We start from the raw sequence: 20,475 nt of genomic DNA, 5'->3' as shown, positions 1-20,475 counted from the left end.
TTTTTTTTTTCCAGTTGTAAAATTGAAAGGGCTACTTTCCCTGCCAAATCAAAGCCCATGTAAGCTGGGCTTTTCCAACTCACTGCTGGGAATCGCATTTGGAATTATTTCCCATGGCCGTGGGGTTCTAATGAACAGCTGCTCCAGATGCCTCTGGTACATGGGTATCTCTACTCTGCAGTGGGGATTTTGATCTGAAATCTCCCTCATAAAAAAAAAATAAAAAAATAAAACAATGTAGCCAACTAATCAACAGTTTCCAGGCTACCATGGAAACTTGAAAGAGGCACTGGAGGCCCTCAATTATGTAGCGTAAGTAGAAGTGCACAGGCACCATTCTTCTGTGACAGTAAATGGCATTCACACCGTGATGTTTTGAGTGTCTTCTATATACCAAGCATTGTGGTAGATAGCACGGATAATTACGTCATCAAGGAGAAGGAATAAACCTGTGCTAATTCCCTCTGACATTTTTTGTTGTTATTGCTCCAGGAATTCCACATTGTGTATCACGTCCCTGTGTTGGTCTATGGCATTACCTTACCCAGAGCCCTGAATACACCATTGCTGGCATATGACTATGATAAAATTTATTTCACCATAAAAATCTAGCTAAAAGCCAACTCCTCCAGGGAGTCATTTCTGATCACTTCTAGCCCTTCCACTTGGACTTAATTTCTTTCCATTCTTTTTCTATATCTTGGACTTACTTATGTTGATCTGTCTACCATAATGCATCACCTTTTCTTTGTTTATATTTCCCATCTCCTTATACAAATGAGAGTTCTGTGATGGTAGAGACGATCTTTAATTCATCTTTGTATCCTGGGCCTAGCAGAGTGCCTGGAATATTGTAGACAATAGAGAAATATCTTTTAAATGCAAGTCACTGCTGGAACACAAATGGCAAAGTGATGGTCATTATTGAGGGGTGTGGGGCAGTGCATTACACTACTCTCTACACTTTGCTCTGTGCCTTTTTCCAAAATAAAAAGTTCAAAATAATTGAAGACCTTGCAAGATGTCAATATACATATCAGAACTGTTACGTTCCTATGGTAAGGGGCGCTACCGTATCTATAACTATGACCTCTGTGTGCTTTACACTTCTTTTATCTTCTCTTAAAAAAGATATTTAAAGTCTAAAACGTTGCCCTAAAATAAAATATAATTATGCTGTGTCGGAACAAGTGCAGGCCAAGGATGTTATACTAAACACGAATTTCTGGAAAAACTGGAAGTTGACAGTTCACATTATGTATTTTATTGAGAAAGGGAATCTATAGATTTTTGCCCTATTGTCTTTCACCTGAATTATTCCAAGAGCATTACTAGCATCTGCTTCCATTATTTTACTACAAATCTTCACCTACTCCCAGATAGACCCACCTAAAACAGTGGTCTGCTACGTTACTCATTTGTTTCCCCAAAGTGGAAGACTTTGAATCAGTGGTTCTTCACGGGTTAAAGAGCAAGCATACACTCTTAGCATTGAGCTTCAAGTCACCCCCTCTGCTGTATCTCCCATTTCAACTTTCAACACCCATGTGTGCAAAAGCCACTGACCTTATCCATGAAAGCTACCTCTTGTCAGTGCTTAGGGGCACAGCTCAAGATCTTTGCTTAACCTAGAATGTTCTCCCCTCCTCCAGTTTGGGAAGCCCTTCTCACATTGCAAAGTCCTGTACAACTGTTACCTTCCATGAAGCCTTCCTCTGAGCCCTTTCAAGAGGCACCACCCCATCTATGCCTCTACAGGCCATTTCTTGCTTATGTCAGTTTATCCCCTTCTGTCTTGTTTGGTAATTAGTTTCTTTTCTAGACTGTAAGTTCACTGGGGGTACATTCTTTTAATGCTCATCTTGTACACCTCTCTACTGTCTCAGCTTAACAGAGAAATCTGCACATGTTTAGAACTCAAAAGGAAATATACTATAGACTAATCTATGACACAGTGAGATTCACTTTCAGAGTGTTCCTCCTTGTTCTCCTTAGTAGTGAGTGGATATGTGGAAAACCTCAAATTATCATATTAAAATCCCATTGGTCTTTTGAATCCTCTTTACAAATTGCTTTTGTTTTCTAAATGTTGAATTTCAACTGAAAGAGAATTACATTTTTAAAATAAGATTTTATCAAAATCGGAATCTCATTTAGGTGGGAGCAGAAATGTTTCCCTTTATTCTTTTCTACCCATGGCTAATTTTCACTAGCCATTGGAGATGATGATACTAAGGTAGCATTGCTTTATCCCAACACTAATATAGACTCTCTCATTCAAACAGACTCAGAACTGCTTTCTAAGTAAATCAATGCACAGTCATTCTAAATAAAATACTCTACAGTTGTACCAGAGAAGAATCATTGCCATGAGGATAGTATAAAAGTTCAACGTGGCCTAAAAGCTCACAGTTCTGCTCCGGGTCTCATCTTCATTTCTCCACGAAAAAGAATGGTTAGTTCCCTGGCCTTATCCTGGGCTGTATTTTCTAGTGCAGTCAGTGAAAAGTTTAGCAGTATACATGGGGATAACCCTTTGGGACGCCTTATCATTTGCAGGTAGAAAGGATGATATTTTGTGACTTTCTCTGTATTTTGTGCCTTTTTCTTATTCCTCCACCTGGCTGGAGATCATACAGCCTAAGTCTGTTTCTGCTTGGATATGCCACAGCCTTAGAAAACACAGACAGGTGGCTTAGGCCAGAGTTCTCATGGTCTTATTCGATCTCACTGTTGGATTCTACCTGGATTATGCATTCATTGCCATTGACTATGTGTCACAGTCAAAATGCTGGGCAAGTCTTAGAGGCAAAGACGATCAGGACACCAGTTGGCTTGCTTTTGTTCTAATCCTGCCTCCACTCTATGATACAGTCAGTGGTCAGGCATAGCTCACTTAAATGCCATTCTTGGGTCCCACACCTGTATTGGGCTCAATGCCTTGCAGAAACTGTGTGGCTAGTGTGTAATATTATTTCTTGTGAATGTATTTCCCTCAGATATTCTTCAGAGTGTTAGTAGACAGTTCAGGACAAGATTCCAGAATTCAGAACACTTCCCACATGTGTTTTCATTAATTCTCTTTTCCAATATTAGGGAAGAGAAATAAGTAAAAAGGGTGTTATAGTAGGAAAAGAACCATAAAGTGCTAACTAGTCCTTAGTTTTGGTCCTGTTTCTCCTTCAGTTAGTTTTGCCTTCTGATAAATCAGTTAACCTCTCTGGGCTGTAGCTGTTTAGCTGTTCTCCTACATAAAATGAAAGAGTTGAACTAGAGCAGAATTTTCTTTCTTTCTTTCTTTCTTTTTTTTAAACGTTTATTTATTTTTGAGACAGAGAGACAGAGAATGCACGGGGGAGGGTCAGAGAGAGGGAGACACAGAATCTGAAGCAGGCTCCAGGCTCTGAGCTGACAGCACAGAGCCCGACGCGGGGCTCAAACTCACAGACCGTGAGATCATGACCTGAGCCGAAGTCGGCCGCCCAACCGACTGAGCCACCCAGGCGCCCCTAGAGCAGAATTTTCTAATATGAGCTTCATAACAAAAAAGGATTGATTTGTGAAGTAAAATTGGTTATACCCCGTGCATGATGGTAACCTATATCTTTGTATTGTAACATGATCAAGGCCTACATATTGAATCCAAGTTTGCCCCAGCTTATTCAACATTTTAAATAATATCTATAAATGTGTAGGTACATCATCTATATGTAGGTGTGTGTATAGAAATATAGATTCATATATGGATATAGGTAGTAATCGAATATGAATATGGATATCCATCCCGAGAAAGACATTTGGACTAGCTCAAAATTCTGTGGTTCTAGTTGAGGGAGTCTGGTTTACAATTCTACTTTTCATATTGTTGGAAGTCAAATTGAAGGTTTCATCTGAAAACTGTCAACTTTAAGTGACATAAAAATGAACTTAAAGAATAAAAGCTGAGTCATGTGTAGGGGTCTTAAACCTGGGGACTCTGACTTTAAATGTGTACCTTGTCAACACTGGCAATGAAAGAACTGTGTGCTACCCCATAGCTCTGTGAAGGTTGACTTCCTCAATACCCCCATGGCTGTTTTCCTTTAGCAAATGCTACATCTAGCTATGAAACCAAGCTATGTTGAGTATTATGCACTTAATTTGGGTGACTATGGCTCAACCTAGTTCAGAGAACAAAAACTAATATAGTGATAAAATTTAACAGAAGGAAATTATTCCCATCAAAGAAATTGCAATGATCTCATCTGCATTTTATTATGATAACAACGTTAGCACACTGAGGCAGAATCTCAAAATAATGCAAGATTATAGTGTAGTACTTGAAGAAGTTTGCTTATGCATTGTTTTCCTTCCAGGGGTTAAATACAATCACCGTGTAATATGAGAAAAGGAAGAAATTAATTTCTGAAGTTTTATTTAATCCCAATACATTATTCTATTGTGTGCCTAAACAGAACTTGCCACAGAGTGAGAATACTTACAAGATGATATGAAAATCAGATGGGAACTTCTTACGTTCTTATAGTGATCTAAACAGTTAGAACCTAACAAACAAACATTTTAAACTTTGTTAAAAAAAAAAAAAAGACTTCCTAAAGATAAAATACTTTGACCATTATAACATATTAGCAGAAACAACCTGTGTACCGGATGTAGTTTGGGATGATGTCATTTTAGCTAAGCATGGGCAGGCTAAATATTTCCATCATCTTCCAACATTACACACAATGTGAGAAGTGAATAGTCATAAATAACTCGGCAATAGAAGATCGAATCCTGATCCAGAAGGAATATTAGCAAGTGTCTTAGGAACTCCATTCTTTCGCTTGAGAAGAAAGGAGAGTTTAGATGTAGAATTGATCTTGAATGCTGAGGTTTAAATGATTCAAAGTATGTCATTTCAGCAGAAAAACTATTTCATGAAAAAATACATGTGCATATATAGAGTGTATATATATATATATATATATATATATATTCACACACACACACACACACACACACACACACACCTATTCAAATTGTTAAAGCAAAGTTAATCAACATTTTTTACCCCCATCCTTGAATAATAAAATTGATATGAGTAGTACAATTTATATTAGGTGGATAAAATACTTGTTGGTAGCAACAACGATGTCCCGTGCATAGGAGCTCCCACTCAAAAGACAAATGAGCAAAGTGGCTCACTGGGAAATGTAAATGAAACACTTTTGCAAATTAAGTGTTCGAAGCACATTTTTGCTAAGCACCCATTAACTCAATTTTAACCGAAACGCTTACCCATTTTATATCATAATCAACAACTCAGCTCCACCCCCGCACCTCCTAACTAATGAGGCACACACAGATATTTCCCTCACAAATCAGGGTACTCCTCCAGAGAATGGAATTCTTAATGACATTAAGGCGTGGTAGCCATCATGAACTTGATGACCAAAAAACAACCTGTATTACCACCCCAGAGTAGAGCCCTAACTCGGCACCATGGAAATATATTTAACCCACAAGATCACCCTGCACTCAATAGCTTTCAAACAGAAAGACCGCGGGTACAGTATCTCTTCCCTCCCAATGTCAAATATCTCGGTAAACAGAAACGAACTGTCCAGTGCTAGGCTGCTCCATGTCAAGCATGCAATATTTTAAAACTTTGACTTTGGGTATTAAGTAAGCCTCCTCAACTTCTGCAGCGTCTGTATCCAGTTCTGAACCAGACCTGACCAACCGCACAGAGTGGGAGCGACCACTTTACCTTCGGAAAAATCAATCAGTCCCAGCAAATGAAGCAGCTTCAGAGATGCACATATAATCACAACAATACCCACTGTTTGCAGTCCTTCCGACTCCCACTCGAGAGTCAACATCTTTCAAGCTGGCAGAGCATCCCAGCCTCCGGCCCCCTTTGGAGCGGAGGGAGTTAATTAGAGAATCCGAGCAAGCTCTGGCTTGGAACAAAGACTCGCGAGGGGGAAAAGTGAGCAGCTCCTCGCAGACGCACCGGGCGGAGCAGCGGCCCCCCGGGGTGAGGACCGACCCGGGCTGGAGTCCAGCCTCTCATGCTGGTGCTGGCATTTCCTAAGGGGGGTCCCCCCAACCACAGCGCGCCGGCCTCCCGGCTCTGCGCGGCCGCCAGCGGGTCCTTGCACTTAGGGCTGAGAGGGGAGCATCTGTTGGAGAACGGGGGACTTTGCTGTGTCCGTGGAGAGGAGGGACACTCCCAGGAAACTTGCCCCGGAGAGCACGGCCGCGCTCCACGCGCTGACGACGCGGCGCGAGCTGGGCAGGCTGGCTGCGCGCTAGTTTGCTGCCTGGGAAGCCGCCGAATGCCCCCTTTTCGCCCAAGCAGCGGCTCTCGCCTCCCGGAGCTTGCGCCAGACAGCTCAGCCCCCTCTTGGGATGCTGGGACAAAATCAGCTTTCGCGGCTGCTGCCTACAGCCCCTTCTAGAAAGCCCCCATGGAAGCCCGTGGGCACTTTTTCTAGGGAGAAAAGTGCAGGAGCAAAAGAACCATGATTCAGTGTCTTTGTCACCCGGGAGCATCTAAGCCGCCTCCCACCTGCCACCCCACTGGGGCTATGTGGTCCCCGCTGACACAGGAGAACATTTTTAGGGAGTCTGATTTAGTCCTTATATTTACAAACATGAAGGGGTGGAGGATGGGGGCAGAGCAGAACCTTGTAGGAACACTGATGTTCAGTAACTGCCCGCTGGAGGGGGACTGCACTATCCTCCTTTCAAAGCCAAGTTTCACAAACTTCCCTGATCATAAAAATCACCCAGGGGTGTTTTTTAAAAATGCTCTCTTGTGGACAGTCTGATTCAGAGCGTTCTGGATCAAGAACAAGAAGCTAGATGACTCTTATCAGGAAAGTGTGGGTTAGGGTGTCCTGAAGGATCCCATGGAGTGTTCTGCCACAAAACCCACCAAACATCCTAGCCAGCTTTGTGGAATGGTCTAGGACTCTGGGCTATCAGGACCACATTGGTTTAATCCCCTGCCAATTTCTTCCTCTAGGCTGAAGCCCAGGCCCACACTGCTGGTGAAGAGAATCATTTGGGACCCTGTATGTAAAAGAGGTTTTAGGCCCTGGAACTCACTATGAAAATAAGGGTTTATGAAAAATATCTTAGACCCTGGGGGGGCATTTCCTGGTTCTGCTACTTTCTGGCTATGTGATTTTCTTTAAGAACCTTAGTCTCTCTGAAATCAGTTCCTTTTCTGTGAAACTGAGATTGTAATACCTTATTTAAAGTTCTCCATTTAGGGGGTGCCTGGCTGGCTCAGTTGGTTAAGCTTCCAACTCTCCATTTGGCTCAGATCATGATCTCACAGTTTGTGGGTTCAAGCCCCACGACAGGCTCTGTGCTATCAGCTATCAGCACAGAGCCTGCTTGGGATTGTCTCTCCCTCTCTCTCTCTCTGCCCTTCTCACACTTTCCCTCTCTCTCTCAAAATAAATAATAAACTTTAAAAAAATTTAAAGGGAATTGTGAGGGGTGGGCACCTGGGTGGTTAGCGTTGATTAGCATCTGACTTCGGCTCAGGTCACGACCTCATGGTCCGTGAGTTGGAGCCCCATGTCAGGCTCTGTGCTCTGATCCAGCTCAGAGCCTGGATCCTGCTTTGGATTCTGTGTCTCCCTTGCTCTCTGCCCCTCCCCCACTCACGCTCTGTCTCTCCAGCTCTCAAAAATAAATAAATATAAAAAAAATTTTTTAAACATAAAGGGAATTGTGGGAATTAAGTGTGGTGGTAATAATGGCTAACATTTACTGAGCATTTAGTATGTGCTCATCAAGAGTATGTAATTTATCAACAATTAACTCATCCCCACAACTCTGGTAGGTGTTATGATCATCTTCATTTTATAGGCAAGGAAACTGAAGCATAAAGAGGTTATCCTGTCAAAGCTGTGGTGGGCTGAGTGCTTGGTAGGCAATAGGCATTCATTCATTCATTTGGTTATTTATTAACATTTATTAACCTGGTACTACGAGCAACAGTACATGAATGATAAAATGGCAAGTGATGTCCAATCCTATCCTGTGGGGACATACGATATAATAACGGAGGCAGGCATGAACTCGAACTTGACTGATAAATGCACTAGCACTTGAAGAGATCTCTCTGTGAAGTACAGTGGGGGCACAAAAATGAAGGGCCAGCTCCACATGGGGAGAGATGGGTGGTGATAATGGGAGGGAGACTTTATAGAAGAGGTAACCGTAAAAACGGTAGCTCTCATTATAATTAGAAGTTACACATCATACACGGGCTTTGGGGCACACAGTCTTAGGTTAAATCCTGGTTCTGTCACTTCTCACTTGCTGTGTGACCTTGGGGAAGCCGCTGCATCTCTGAGTTTCAGTTTTCCAAGTTCAAGATGGGAATGCATCTGCCCCCCTTCTTGTTATTAATAGGAGAGTTACCTGTGGAAAACTGAGTCAGGTTCCTGCTCAGCAGGTGGCAAGGCCAACACTTTAGAGGCTCTGGTGGGTCTAGACGGATGAAGAGACTTTGCTCCTCGCTGGTCCTAGCACCCTCTCTGGGCACCTGAAATACACTTGGGCCACCAAGTTGGCTTTTATGATGGTGCTTTTCATTTTAAGTTATATGTTTATGGGCAATATCTGTCTACTTGCCCAACCACCTATCTATCTAAACACGTTGTTTTCAGTTTGTCAGCAAGCCAGTGAAGGGGAAGCAGTTCTTGGAAGATGACTGGTAAGGAAACATTTTAAGTATCCATTCTCTGAAATTCCTGCAAACATTTGGCTATAGGACATCCAAAGGTTAAAAAAAAAATTAAAGAAATTAATTAGGTCAAGTTAGCTGTAACTATGTCTTGTAATCCTATACAATGTCATATTAAAGTTTAAAAAAGAAAAACAACTAAGGTACAGAGAAGTAATATGATCTGACCAATGTCACACAGCTAAAAAGCTCTAGATGACGAATGTAAATTTTTTTAATGTTTATTTTATTTTTGAGACAGAGAATGAGTGGGGGAGGGGCAGAGAGAGAGAGAGAGAAGCAGAATCCGAAGCAGGCTTCAGGCTCTGAGCTGTCAACACGGAGCCTGATGCGGGGCTCGAACTTGTCAACCACGAGATCATGACCTGAGCCGAAGTCAGACTCTCAACCGACTGAGCCATCCAGGCGCCCCAAGATGCAGAATTTAAACACTGCTTTGTCTGATTCCGAAATTCATGATTCTCCTTTTACACCCCTCAGCAGGTTTCAGAAAATAGTTTTCCACTGAATTCTTGATTTATAGACTTAGGCAAAGAATTTTTAAATTGTCACATCTCATTTTCCTGGAAAGAAATCCCCACAATCTTTGAAATTCACAAAATGGCCCACCGACATAATTTTGTTGATTCCAGGCAGGACTTCGCTTCAGAACAATGGCATTCCTAACATGAGATCCATGAAATGAGAGTCTTGGCAGCCCAGCCAATCCCTATCTGCATTAGCTACCTCTACCACTTGGTTTTCTAAGCTCGTCCTGTTAGTTCCAGCTACAGGATCTTCTGGCTCTCAAGAATGCGGGGGGCTCTGTCACAGGCACCCCTCCACAGCAGGATTCTGGAAGCTAACAGTGCCAACTATGAGTTTCATTAGCATCTGACCAGTCTAGGGAACTGGGGAACACCTGAGGAAGAGTGTATTTCTAGGGCAATCTTGGGAAAGAACAAGTGGCTATGTGTTTCTAAAAAAATAATTCCAGGGGCGCCTGGGTGGCTCAGTTGGTTAGGCGTCCGACTTCAGCTCAGGTCATGATCTCACTGTCCGTGAGTTTGAGCCCCATATCAGGCTCTGTGCTGACAGCTCAGAGCCTGGAGCCTGCTTCAGATTCTGTTTCTCCCTCTCTCTCTGCCCCTTCCCCACTCACGCTCTGTCTGTATCAAAAAATGAATAAACCTTAAAAAAAATTAAATAAAAAATTAAAAAAAATAATTCCAGGTGATGGCTCTATAATTTTATTACAGTAGCTTCTTAGCCCCAACCTAGTTTGTTACATTAAAATATGCCTCGGGGCGCCTGGGTGGCGCAGTCGGTTAAGCGTCCGACTTCAGCCAGGTCACGATCTCGCAGTCCGTGAGTTTGAGCCCCGCGTCAGGCTCTGGGCTGATGGCTCAGAGCCTGGAGCCTGTTTCCGATTCTGTGTCTCCCTCTCTCTCTGCCCGTCCCCCGTTCATGCTCTGTCTCTCTCTGTCCCAAAAATAAATAAACGTTGAAAAAAAAAAAATTAAAAAAAAAATATGCCTCGACTTCCTCTCCTTATTCTTAGGCTCACTCCTTTCTGTACGTTGTGGTGGATGTGCAGTAAAGATCTGTCTCTCACACCAAAAGAAAAGAATGTCAAAGGAATAAACTAACATCTCCTTCTCACTGGCTCTAAGCCCAGTACCATATTATGTATTTTACATGTATAAGTTTATTTAATCTTACCCTACACTAATAAGGGAAGTGTTATTATTCCTATTGCAAAAAAAAATAAAAATAAAAATAAATAAAGCTGAGGGTCATTTAGATTATTTTTACAAAGTATGTTCAATAAGGGGGCACAGCCATGATTTATACCTGATTTACTCCATTATGTCTGCTAAGAGTTATGCAGAAGGTGTAAGTGCCAGGCACTATTCTAAAATCTTCACACCTATTAACTACTTTAATTTTTTCATAATTCTATGAGATCTATATTATTGCTCTGGTTTCAAGGAGAAAGTTCGGGCTTTAAAAGGTTGAGCAATCAGCCCAAAGTCTTATAGATAGGACTTGGCAGAGTTGGGATTTGAACTTGGGTATCCCGGGTGTCACATTCTACACACAGGAAGTAGGATGTAGGGGAAGCAAGGCCTCAATGTGGTTGGCAATATCTAGAAGATTCCACTGAAGATAGAAGCTTAATCTAGGATTTTATTTTATTTTATTTTTAGAAGTTTATTTATTCTGAGAGAGAAAGAAAGCATGGGGGAAGGGCAGAGAGAGAATCCCAAGCCAGCTTCATGCTGTTAGCACAGAGCGGACTGAGGTCTCAAACTCCCAAACCATGAGATCATGAACTGAGCTGAATTAAGAGTTAGATGCTCAACTGACTGAGCCATCCAGGTGCCCCTAATCTAGGTTTTTAAAAACAAGCGAGGAGAGGAGGAATGACTTTCCCAGGAGTAGAAATGGGCACACATTAGGGCATAATTCATAGTGCATAGCTGCACTGAGGCCTCTGAAGCAGGGAAGAAAAATGGGGCTGGAAAATTGTTGTTAAGAGGCCTCTTAACATCTTAATAGAGCAAGTAATGAGGACAGGGTTGGTGTGTGACAGTATCTCTTCTAAATTTAAGACTTTCTCACCAAAATGACGAAAGCTATTCGCTTCCCTGTGCCTTCAATTTTATCCCCAGTGCTCACCTCCACCCCAAACTATATCAAGTCCCACTGTCTTGGGGTTTCTCAATTACTTGGAAAGATCCCTAAATGTTCTCCAGATAAACTTTCTACTCAAACATGTCAGGACTCACGCTGTTTCACTTAGCTGCAGGGCTCATTCTGAAAGGTTCCTAAATGCGTCTGGAATGGATTTCTTTAAAATATGTATATGTTTGTCCATTAAACAATTAAGCATCCAACCTTCTGGCCTGAGTGCCTATTGAGTCCGTAAGTGGGGGGGGGGGGGGATAACTTCCACTTTAAGAAATGTCTAGCAATATCGCACTAATGTATCTTGAACATAGGTCTCATGTATAATCAAAACTTATGCAGTATATAAAAACAAATTAGCATATTATTTGGAAATTCAACCAGGAAACATTCCCAAGAATATAATCTCCCTACAGTTTATGACTTTTTGCCTGAGCTGGTTTCCTTTTCCATGTAACTGTACTGTGTACATTACACAAACTCTCTCATTGAATCACTGCAACCCACCAAACATTAGGTATAATTACTAATCCCATTTTATAGATGAGGACACTGGAATGCCAGCACTTAAGTAACTTGCCCAAGATTATAAAAAGAAAAAAAATCAGAATATGCCACTCCAAAATATGCTACTTTGGCATAATGATTATGTTGAGCTCAAGGCATGTGAGAATCAGCAAATGCAAGATTTCTCAGTCCTCCTCTTATCTCTCCAACCGTGGCATAAATTTCCCTTTGTGAAGCTGCCCAACCCTTCTGTACAAGGAATCAGAAAGCTACTCTTATCAATGGGGATTGAGAGTCAGCACCATGATCAGTCTGCATAAAATATCCTAACTAAAAGAAGCCTTGTCTTTTATTAGTTTCCCTCATATACTTCCTAGTCATTTCCCCACGATTTATCACCCCTTGAAGCCCAAACTCCCTTTCTTTTGTTAAAGTGGCAATAAGCCTTGGAATCTAATTGCTTGCTTCTATGAGTTTTACTTCTTTTCGGTGAATGTCCATACATATAAAATAAAAATGGTATGCCTTTTCTTCTGTTAATATGTCTTTTGTTTATCTAATTTGCAGGCCTCCAGAAACTGAACCTAAGAGGGTAGAAGAAATATTTTTTCCTCCCTGACAAATTACATGCTAGATGTCAAGGAGCTGGGATTTAGCCTCAGAAATTCTCACTCAAGCTTCAGTATTCTTACATCCATCGGGTATCATTTGTAAAGATCACTACTTTTGTTTTATTTTGTTCTTATTGTGGCCCTACAAAACAAAGAGAGACAAGATTTAAAATACAAACGGCAAAAGAATGCAAATGGCTGCCAGAAAGGTAGCAGGTGGTGTGGCACTTACTTCACCTTGAAATGTAAATGCTTATTATCAAGTTCTTTCCTGGAAAGGAGATCGAGAGGGCAAAGAAAAGACAAATGAGGTGAGGGAAGGGGCTCAGGAGATAAGGGAGAGGAAGAAGAATTGAAGGGATGAGAGAAGAGAAGAAGAAAAAGAAGGGGGAGCCATGAGGGAAGAGGTAAGCAATGCCCTGTGAGAGTCAAGAACACAGAGCTGAATGTGGCCTGTTTTCTGCTTGTGACATTTTCAGACTTCCTGGGAGATAAGATCTAAAATAGAAGTAAACCAGACTATAGGAAAGGGTTGAGCAAAGGGTTAATTCTTCCTGAACTCATCCCTCTTCCCTGGTCCATCAAGCTCTGGGGCCCCTATAACTAGCAATACAGACCGTCTCTTTCCCTCCACTTTCTCATCCAAAGCCTGGAAATTGAGCAGATGGCTGTAAAAGCCTAAGAATGGCATCTCCATGGATATTGCTCTACCCATTCTGCAAAGAATATTTGTAGAAGTCTCCAGGTCCTTCTCTGAGAGCACTTCTTTTTTTTTAAATTTTTTAACAATTTATTAATTTTTTGAGAGAGAGAGAGAGAGAGAGAGAGAGAGAGAGAGAGAGAGAGAGAGACAGCATGAGCAGAGGAAGGGCAGAGAGAGAGGGAGGCACAGAATCCAAAGCAGGCTCCAGGCTCCAAGCTGTCAGCACAGAGCCCAACACAGGGCTCGAACTCATGAACCATGAGATAGTGACCTGAGCCAGTCAGACACTCAACTGACTGAGCCACCCAGGTGACCCTCTCTGAAAGCACTTCTAAATCCCCCTTGTTTGTTCATTCATTCTCTCATACACACACACACACACACACACACCCCACAATTATCACTGAGGTCATTTCTATCATCTGCAAAGTCAGAATAGGTGAGACCACAGTGAAAACAGAAGTCCCTTTTACACTGAGCTTAGTGTGTGCACATTCCTGCTGGGGATGAAGAGGCAACAGTAAATGTTCAGTGAATGCCTACACAGTAAATGTTTAGGATGTAGGGTGTGGGTCCTGGTAGATAGGCATTGCTCTTTAAATGCCTGGCCCAGGCTTGACATCTAGAATTCATAGCCAAGTCTTTAGACCCTCAGTCCAGTGTTCTCTCCACCCTAACAGGAAGATAAGACATCTGCACAATAGCTAAGACAGAAGCAAGGAGGGACCATGCACTATAGAAGAGGGAGATTTCTTCTAGTGAGATCAGAAATATCCACAAGAAAGAGAAGACATAGCGAATGAGGCATGAAGGCCAAGTCTGATGTTGCATATGTCCAGGTACTGCCCATGAGTGCTAGCTCTTAGTAGTGCTCTCAAATCAGACACATCTAAGACTTGTTTGCAATATCCACTACAAACTAGCAGCTAGTGAAGCTGGGAGCTTCATCCGAATGAATCTTTTTGGTAAAAGGGAATACATTTCATTTGGAAAAAAGACAGGTAAGGGAAAACTTTTCTCCCTATCCCAGCTCCAAGGTCAGAGGCTTAGAGGGCTGGAAAGGGAATCATTCCTCTCCTGAGAATTACATGTTTCCCAGAACCTATAATCGGTCAGTAGTTTGTCTCTGCTGGAGATTGCTTGTTTTCTATCATTACACTATATGACTCTAATGCTGAAATCAGTTTGTATTAGTTTCCTATTGCTACTATAAAAAATTACCCCAAAATTGATGGCTTAAAACAACACAAATTTACTATCTCACAGCTCTCAAGGTTAGAAGTCTTCAGTGGGTCTCCTTTGGCTAAAATAAAGGTGTTGGCAGGGCTGTGTTCCTTTAAAAGTCTCCAGGAGAGAAACTGTTCCCTGACCTTTCCCAGATTCTAGAGTCAGCCTGCATGCCTTGGCTGTGATTACCTCCAACTTCAATGCCAGCAATGGCCAGCTGAGTCTTTCTCTGGCATTATTCTGAACTTGACTGTTCTGCTTCTCTCTTTCCCTCATCCTATGATTACATCATGCCTGCCTGGATTATTCAGGATAATCTTCCTATTTTCAGATCAGCTCAGCACCTTAATTTCATCAGCAACTTTAATTACCTTTGTCATGTCACTAGCACAGCCACGGGTTCTGGTGATTAGGATGACATCTTTGGAGGGCCATTATTGTGTCTACCACACAGTTAAAATATATGAATAGCTTTTAATAAGAAACACTGCTTTTATTAGGAAAAGAAAAGCTACCCCCTAAACTAAAACCACAAAGGTAGACTCTACTTCATCAGGCCCAAGTCACTTGAGATATGTCCGTGTGTGTGTGTGTGTGTGTGTGTGTGTGTGTGTGTGTTTAATGTACAGAAAAAGAACCTTCTCTTTCGGAAGGAAAGGGCAGCTTTCATTAGCATTCCTATCTCTGAATTTCCAATTTTCAGTAAGAAAGGATTCTGAAGAAAGTACATTTCAAAATACTAAAAAGGAACACGAAACAATTTAGAAGACATAGCTAATGATCAGATCGAGGGACACTCTATTTTCATTTTAGTGGTCAGAAACAATTAGATGCAGAGGCGGTATTTCCTGTAAACCCAGGACTAACCTAGGAGTTACAAGAGATGGAGCCTGGGAGAAGAAAGAACTGGGATAATGTTCCTCCTTTACAGCATTTCCAGGAGGATCACAAAAGATAATGGAGGAGGAGGTGCTTTATAAGTGGGGGAAGAGCACTCACGGGTAATGCTTTAACCAACTGGCCCAGATGCCCTGCGATGGATAAGACTAGAAATGAACCTACATCTTCAGCTACCGAGGTATTCATTTTACTTAAAGTTGTCAATCTGCTGGACACAAACAAGTCACAGACCATGACTCTCACAAAGACTGTTCACTGAAATAACAAAACTATGGCAAATGGGCAGTTTTCTCCTTTGAAGATCCATATGATGCTTCCTGCTAAAAACACTGCATTTAAATGGGCTGGTAGCTTACACACAGGAGTTAAAAATCACCTCTAACACTTTCCAAACACCTACATTTATGCAGGATTTTGTTATAATTTTACATAGATTTGCATTTTCACAGACTTTGTCTCACCTAGTCCTTGTATTGTTCCATTTTAAAAACGAGAAAATTGAGGTTATGTTTCCTCATCTGTGGTCAAAAACAGCAGCAAACCTGGTTTTTTAAAGCCATGTGTTCTGGCTGCATATCTAGTTTTGAACTTTTTTTCATGTCTAGTATTTACAGACTGTTTTTTTCTGTGTTGCGTGCTGTGGCAAGTGCCTCATATTTGTGATTTATAAAATGAGGTTAATAAAAGTGTGTAGCTGCTAGTGTTGTCCAGAGCAATAAATAGGTGAGTACATTGTACAGTTAAAGCACTCGGGGGACTGTAGGACACACAGCAAGAGCTTTATTCATAAGAGCATTTGGTAATATTTCTTCACAAACCAGCTCTGAAGCATTTCTATTGTTATGCCTCTTTGACAAATGAGGAAACCATGATTCAGAATGGCTAGAGACTTGTCGCAAACTGGTGTGTGACAGAGGCAGCCATGAAAACCCATCCTGATTCACACAAGTCAGCCTCGCTCTGCCTCTTAGGGTGTGGTTCTTTGAAACAGAGACACTCTCGGTCACTAAGTTAGTCCTGGGCTTTCAAGCAAGGCAGAGCCTAAAGAAACCAGGCTGCAGAATGGTTTAATCCATCTGGAAAGATCCTCAGGTTTCAGATGCTGTATGTAGCTCAGTAATCATTTCTTTATTTGAGAACTTTGACTTTCACATAATTTCCATTTCATTGCTTTCATGCATGTGTTCATTCATCCTTCAAAAAGGTTGACATTGATTATGTGCCATGCCAAATATGCAAGGAACTATGGGGGGTAATATCATGAAGAAACTTATAGTATAGATGGGGAGGTAAGGAGTGCACATAAATCCCCGGAAGAAGATTAGTGTTCACAGGAAAATGTTTCGAGAGCACTGGGAATTTCGAAGAGACAGAGGAATAGAGAAGTAGGTGGGTGGAGGTCATTAGTGAATGCTTCCTGGAATCTGGGTTTGATTGATAGTAGTTCAATCATTCCTTCAGTGATTCAATCAACATGTATTGAGTGTCCACAATGTGCTAAAATATGCAAGAGCCCTCAATATAATCCCTCCATCAACTTCTGTTAACTCTAACATATAACCTCTATAGTACAAATTGTCACTAAGCCTCCTAACATAGCCATAGACCCAAGCCACCGTGCAACAGATTCTCATCTGATTTTCCTGCTTTTACTTTTATACCTTTCTGGTCTAGTTGTACACAGTAGCCAGATTAAAAAGTATATTTTTCATTCAACTTCCCTGCGATGGCCTTTCAATAGTTGTCTGCTACACTGGGGATGACATTTAAACTCCTCACCACTCACTGGCGTCTCCTTGGTCTCAAATGAGACCAATTTTACTCTGAACCCCTACCCCCTGTGTCCACAGCTCTCTCCTGACATAGCCTTTTAGTTCTTTAATAAGCCAAGATTATCCCTGCCTAAGGCCTTTGTGTTTTGTGATTCCTCTTTCCCTCAAGGCGGCCCCTTCTTCTTTCTTGCTCTTTCTCATCACTCTGTTCTAGATGCAAATGCTATCTTCTCACAGTATCCCCAGGACCTTGAAGACTGCCTGGCCACTATAGGCTTTTCATAACTATTTGTTGAATGAATAAGTGAATGAATGAATGACATAAAACAAGGTTCTTCCCCCACATGTGGTCATTTGAAACCACATGAATTGTCTCAGCAATGGTCACAATCAGAGATTAGCAGCTAACTTCATTTCATAGCACAGTGGATTCCAGAGAAAATTTACCAGACTGGAAATGTGAGAGAGGCCAGACTATGAAGAATTACAAGAATCTGTAAGAGAGTTGAATGATGAGGATCTAATTAACGTTTCTGGGTAGTGAAGTGGCATGATGACAGTAGTGTTCTGCTTATTTCATCTGGCAATAATAAAAACAAAAGCGACCACAGCGATGAAAGAAAAGAGAAAAGAAATCAGGGACAGGGAAACCAGGGAGTTGGCTGCTGCAAGGGTCTGAGCCAGAGGTCACATCCCTGGGTAGAAAGATGGAAAGATGAACTTGGCCGAACCAAGTGATGCCAAGACCAAGGACAGGAGGCGTCAAAGGTTATCTGACCTGACTGTGAAACATGGAGGTTTATTTGTCAACATTTTCCTGGCTCTAACTAGTGCAAGAATGGAAAAAGTGGTGGAAATGGATTGAAAGGATGCAAGGATAAAACTCATGAATTGGAAGGAAGAACGATCAAGGAAAGAACAGAAGGAAGGCAGCTCAGGGGTAGGGGCTACAACAATAGTTCATACAGCTCCACTTTGAACATGCTGCCCTTAACATGTCTCATCTCCAGGTACTTTTAACCATGGCATCTATCCACCTCCAAATTTCAAACTTCAAAAAGGGAGCCCCTGCTTGGCCCACCTTGGGTCAAGCAAATATCTCTGAATCAATTTTTGTAGCCAGGAGTTGGGTCACCTTGAAGAGCACTGAAGACCCATTCCTGTGGTCTGGGATCCTTTCAGGAGAAAGGAAACTCGTGAGGGTCCAGGCAGCTACTCCAACTCATCCCCGGGTGAAACTGGACAGGAACATGTAAGGAGGTGAAGATAATTATAATTTTTATAGAATTGCATTTGAATAACCAGTAGGGATTCAAGTAGAGCTTCTGGGTTGATAAAACATGAAGCTATACCTTGGGAGAGAGGCCAGAGCTAGACAGAAAAGTTGGATTAATCCTTGTAAGTGATAGTTGAAGTGACAAGAGTGAATGAGATATATTCAGGGAAGAGAGATGTACAGAGAAAGAAAGACAAGAACAAGGAGTCAACATTCTAGAATGCTGGCATTCTAGAATGCCAGACAGGAGAGGTGGGAGAAATCTAAAGAGAGCTCAGAAAGTAGTATATTCATGGGAGTTAAAAGAAGAAAGAGCTTCAAGTACAGAGTTAACTGTTGTGTTAAATGAAAAACCCGGTCATTCTCCAAATTAAAGTGTGATCCTAGCACAAATTAATTTGAGACTGGTCAAAGTGCAAGTGTATATGTGGAGAGGGGGCAGGGGAGGTAGCTGTAGGTGTGTGTACATTTACAGAGGACTGAAGTTCAAGGATGAAAGGAAAAAGATAATGCTTTATGGGATTTTCAACTATGATTCTTATGCTCTTTTACTTAAAGCCAAGACAATTCTACAAGTCTTACCAAACATCCAGTATGTGCCCAACTTTGACACAGATGCTGGAGATATGTGTATGAATGAGGCAGCCCCTACCCTCTTAGAGCCTACAGGCCAATGGGGAATGCAGAGAAGCAAATAGGCAGTTAGACAATGGCGGGTTAGACAATGTGAGAGCATCAGTCGTTCATCATGGTAGCTCATTAGACAGACACTTAACCCGCATTTGAATCTGGACAGTTTTCCTCGAAAAAAAGATGCTACTTGAGTTGAGATCTTAGATGAGGAAACCGTGTTGCTGGTAGAAGGAACAGTGGTTGCAATGTCTCAGACATGAGCAAGAACTCCGTGACCTGAGTGGGCATGCTTGGACAGGAGTCACACAGAGTGGATGGATTGGATGGGGAATATCGTATTTCAAGATATACGGCTGCTGAAGTAAGCAGGACCAGATCCCAGGGACTCTTTAAGCATGCTAAAGGAATTTGCCTATTTGTCTTGAGAGCATTGGGGGACCAATGGAAGATCGTAAGCAGAGGCCAGACATCATCACATTTGTCCTTTAGAAACATCACTGGGGTTGCTCTGTACGGAATTGACTGGGAAGCGTAGCTAAACTATAGGCAAAGAGACTAATAAGAGGCTATTCCAAGTGAAAGATGAATTAGGAACGTGGCCAACTAGCTGGGGAGATGTGGGGAGATGTGAGAGATACGGAGGTGACGGAATCTCTAGATACTAAGAACTGAATTAACCATGAGAGCTAGAAATGGGAAGAATCCTGGAAGAGCAAGTTTCCAGAAAAAAACACAAACACAAACACAAACAAAAACATTTACCCCCTCTACTTGAAAGTTGGGATTAGTTGCAAAATGACTCATGTTGTAAAGGACTAACAAAGGGGTACATGCAGGTTTGAAACAAGAAGCATAAAGTTTAGTGACTGTACAATACAGTGGTTAGAGATAAGATGGAAATCAGGCATGTGCATCACAACTTGGAATTTCGTAATCTAAGCAACTTACTCCTTCCCAGAGCATCCACCTCCACCTTTGGAACGCTCAGTTGTTATCAAGGAATGGAGTGAAAGAATTGAGAACGTTTTTTCATGGACATTAAAAATCAAATGCTTTTGCTGGACTCTCCCCACCTCCTCCTCTCTCAGAAAGGTGTATTCTCCAGGTAGATTTATGCTATCTATTCTGTAATGCCAAGTAGGAAGCTCTTAGGTTACTGTACTAATCACTAACAAATCCATTAAAGATTATGTAGAATTGGATCAATTTTCAGCACCTCACTGCCACCCCCTGAGCCAAATCGCCATCATTTTCTTCCTGACTTTTGTCCTCTAGGTCATTTCTCATCTTGGGCCCTTGCCTTCCCATGTTCGAGTCTATAGAAAAAATAGCCAGAGTAAACTTTTTAAAACATAAATCATGTGACAACCTTGTTCAAAATCTTCCAATAGCTCTCATTTGTCTAAAAGTAAAAAGTAAAG

At 41.8% G+C, this 20,475-nt stretch overlaps 1 protein-coding gene across 5 annotated transcripts in view; it reads right to left on the bottom strand.

The window, feature by feature from the left end:
• The window catches only part of KCNIP4 (potassium voltage-gated channel interacting protein 4), a 1,162,373-nt gene that overhangs the window by 222,109 nt on the left and 919,789 nt on the right, over positions 1-20,475 (bottom strand). Inside the window, exon 1 of one of the 5 annotated variants that reach the window (XM_043553510.1) lies at positions 5,753-6,296. The exons of the other annotated variants lie outside the window; for them this stretch is intronic. Coding sequence (XP_043409445.1) covers positions 5,753-5,864 — 112 coding nt within the window. The 5' untranslated portion in view covers positions 5,865-6,296. Of the gene's footprint in view, positions 1-5,752; positions 6,297-20,475 lie in introns of those variants that run through there. 5 annotated transcript variants of the gene reach the window in all.

This window comes from Prionailurus bengalensis, chromosome B1 (assembly GCF_016509475.1).
Source record: "Prionailurus bengalensis isolate Pbe53 chromosome B1, Fcat_Pben_1.1_paternal_pri, whole genome shotgun sequence".
Taxonomy (NCBI): domain Eukaryota; kingdom Metazoa; phylum Chordata; class Mammalia; order Carnivora; family Felidae; genus Prionailurus; species Prionailurus bengalensis.
The sequence above is the reverse complement of the archived record's forward strand: the minus strand, read 5'-3'. Positions and strand labels throughout refer to the sequence as shown.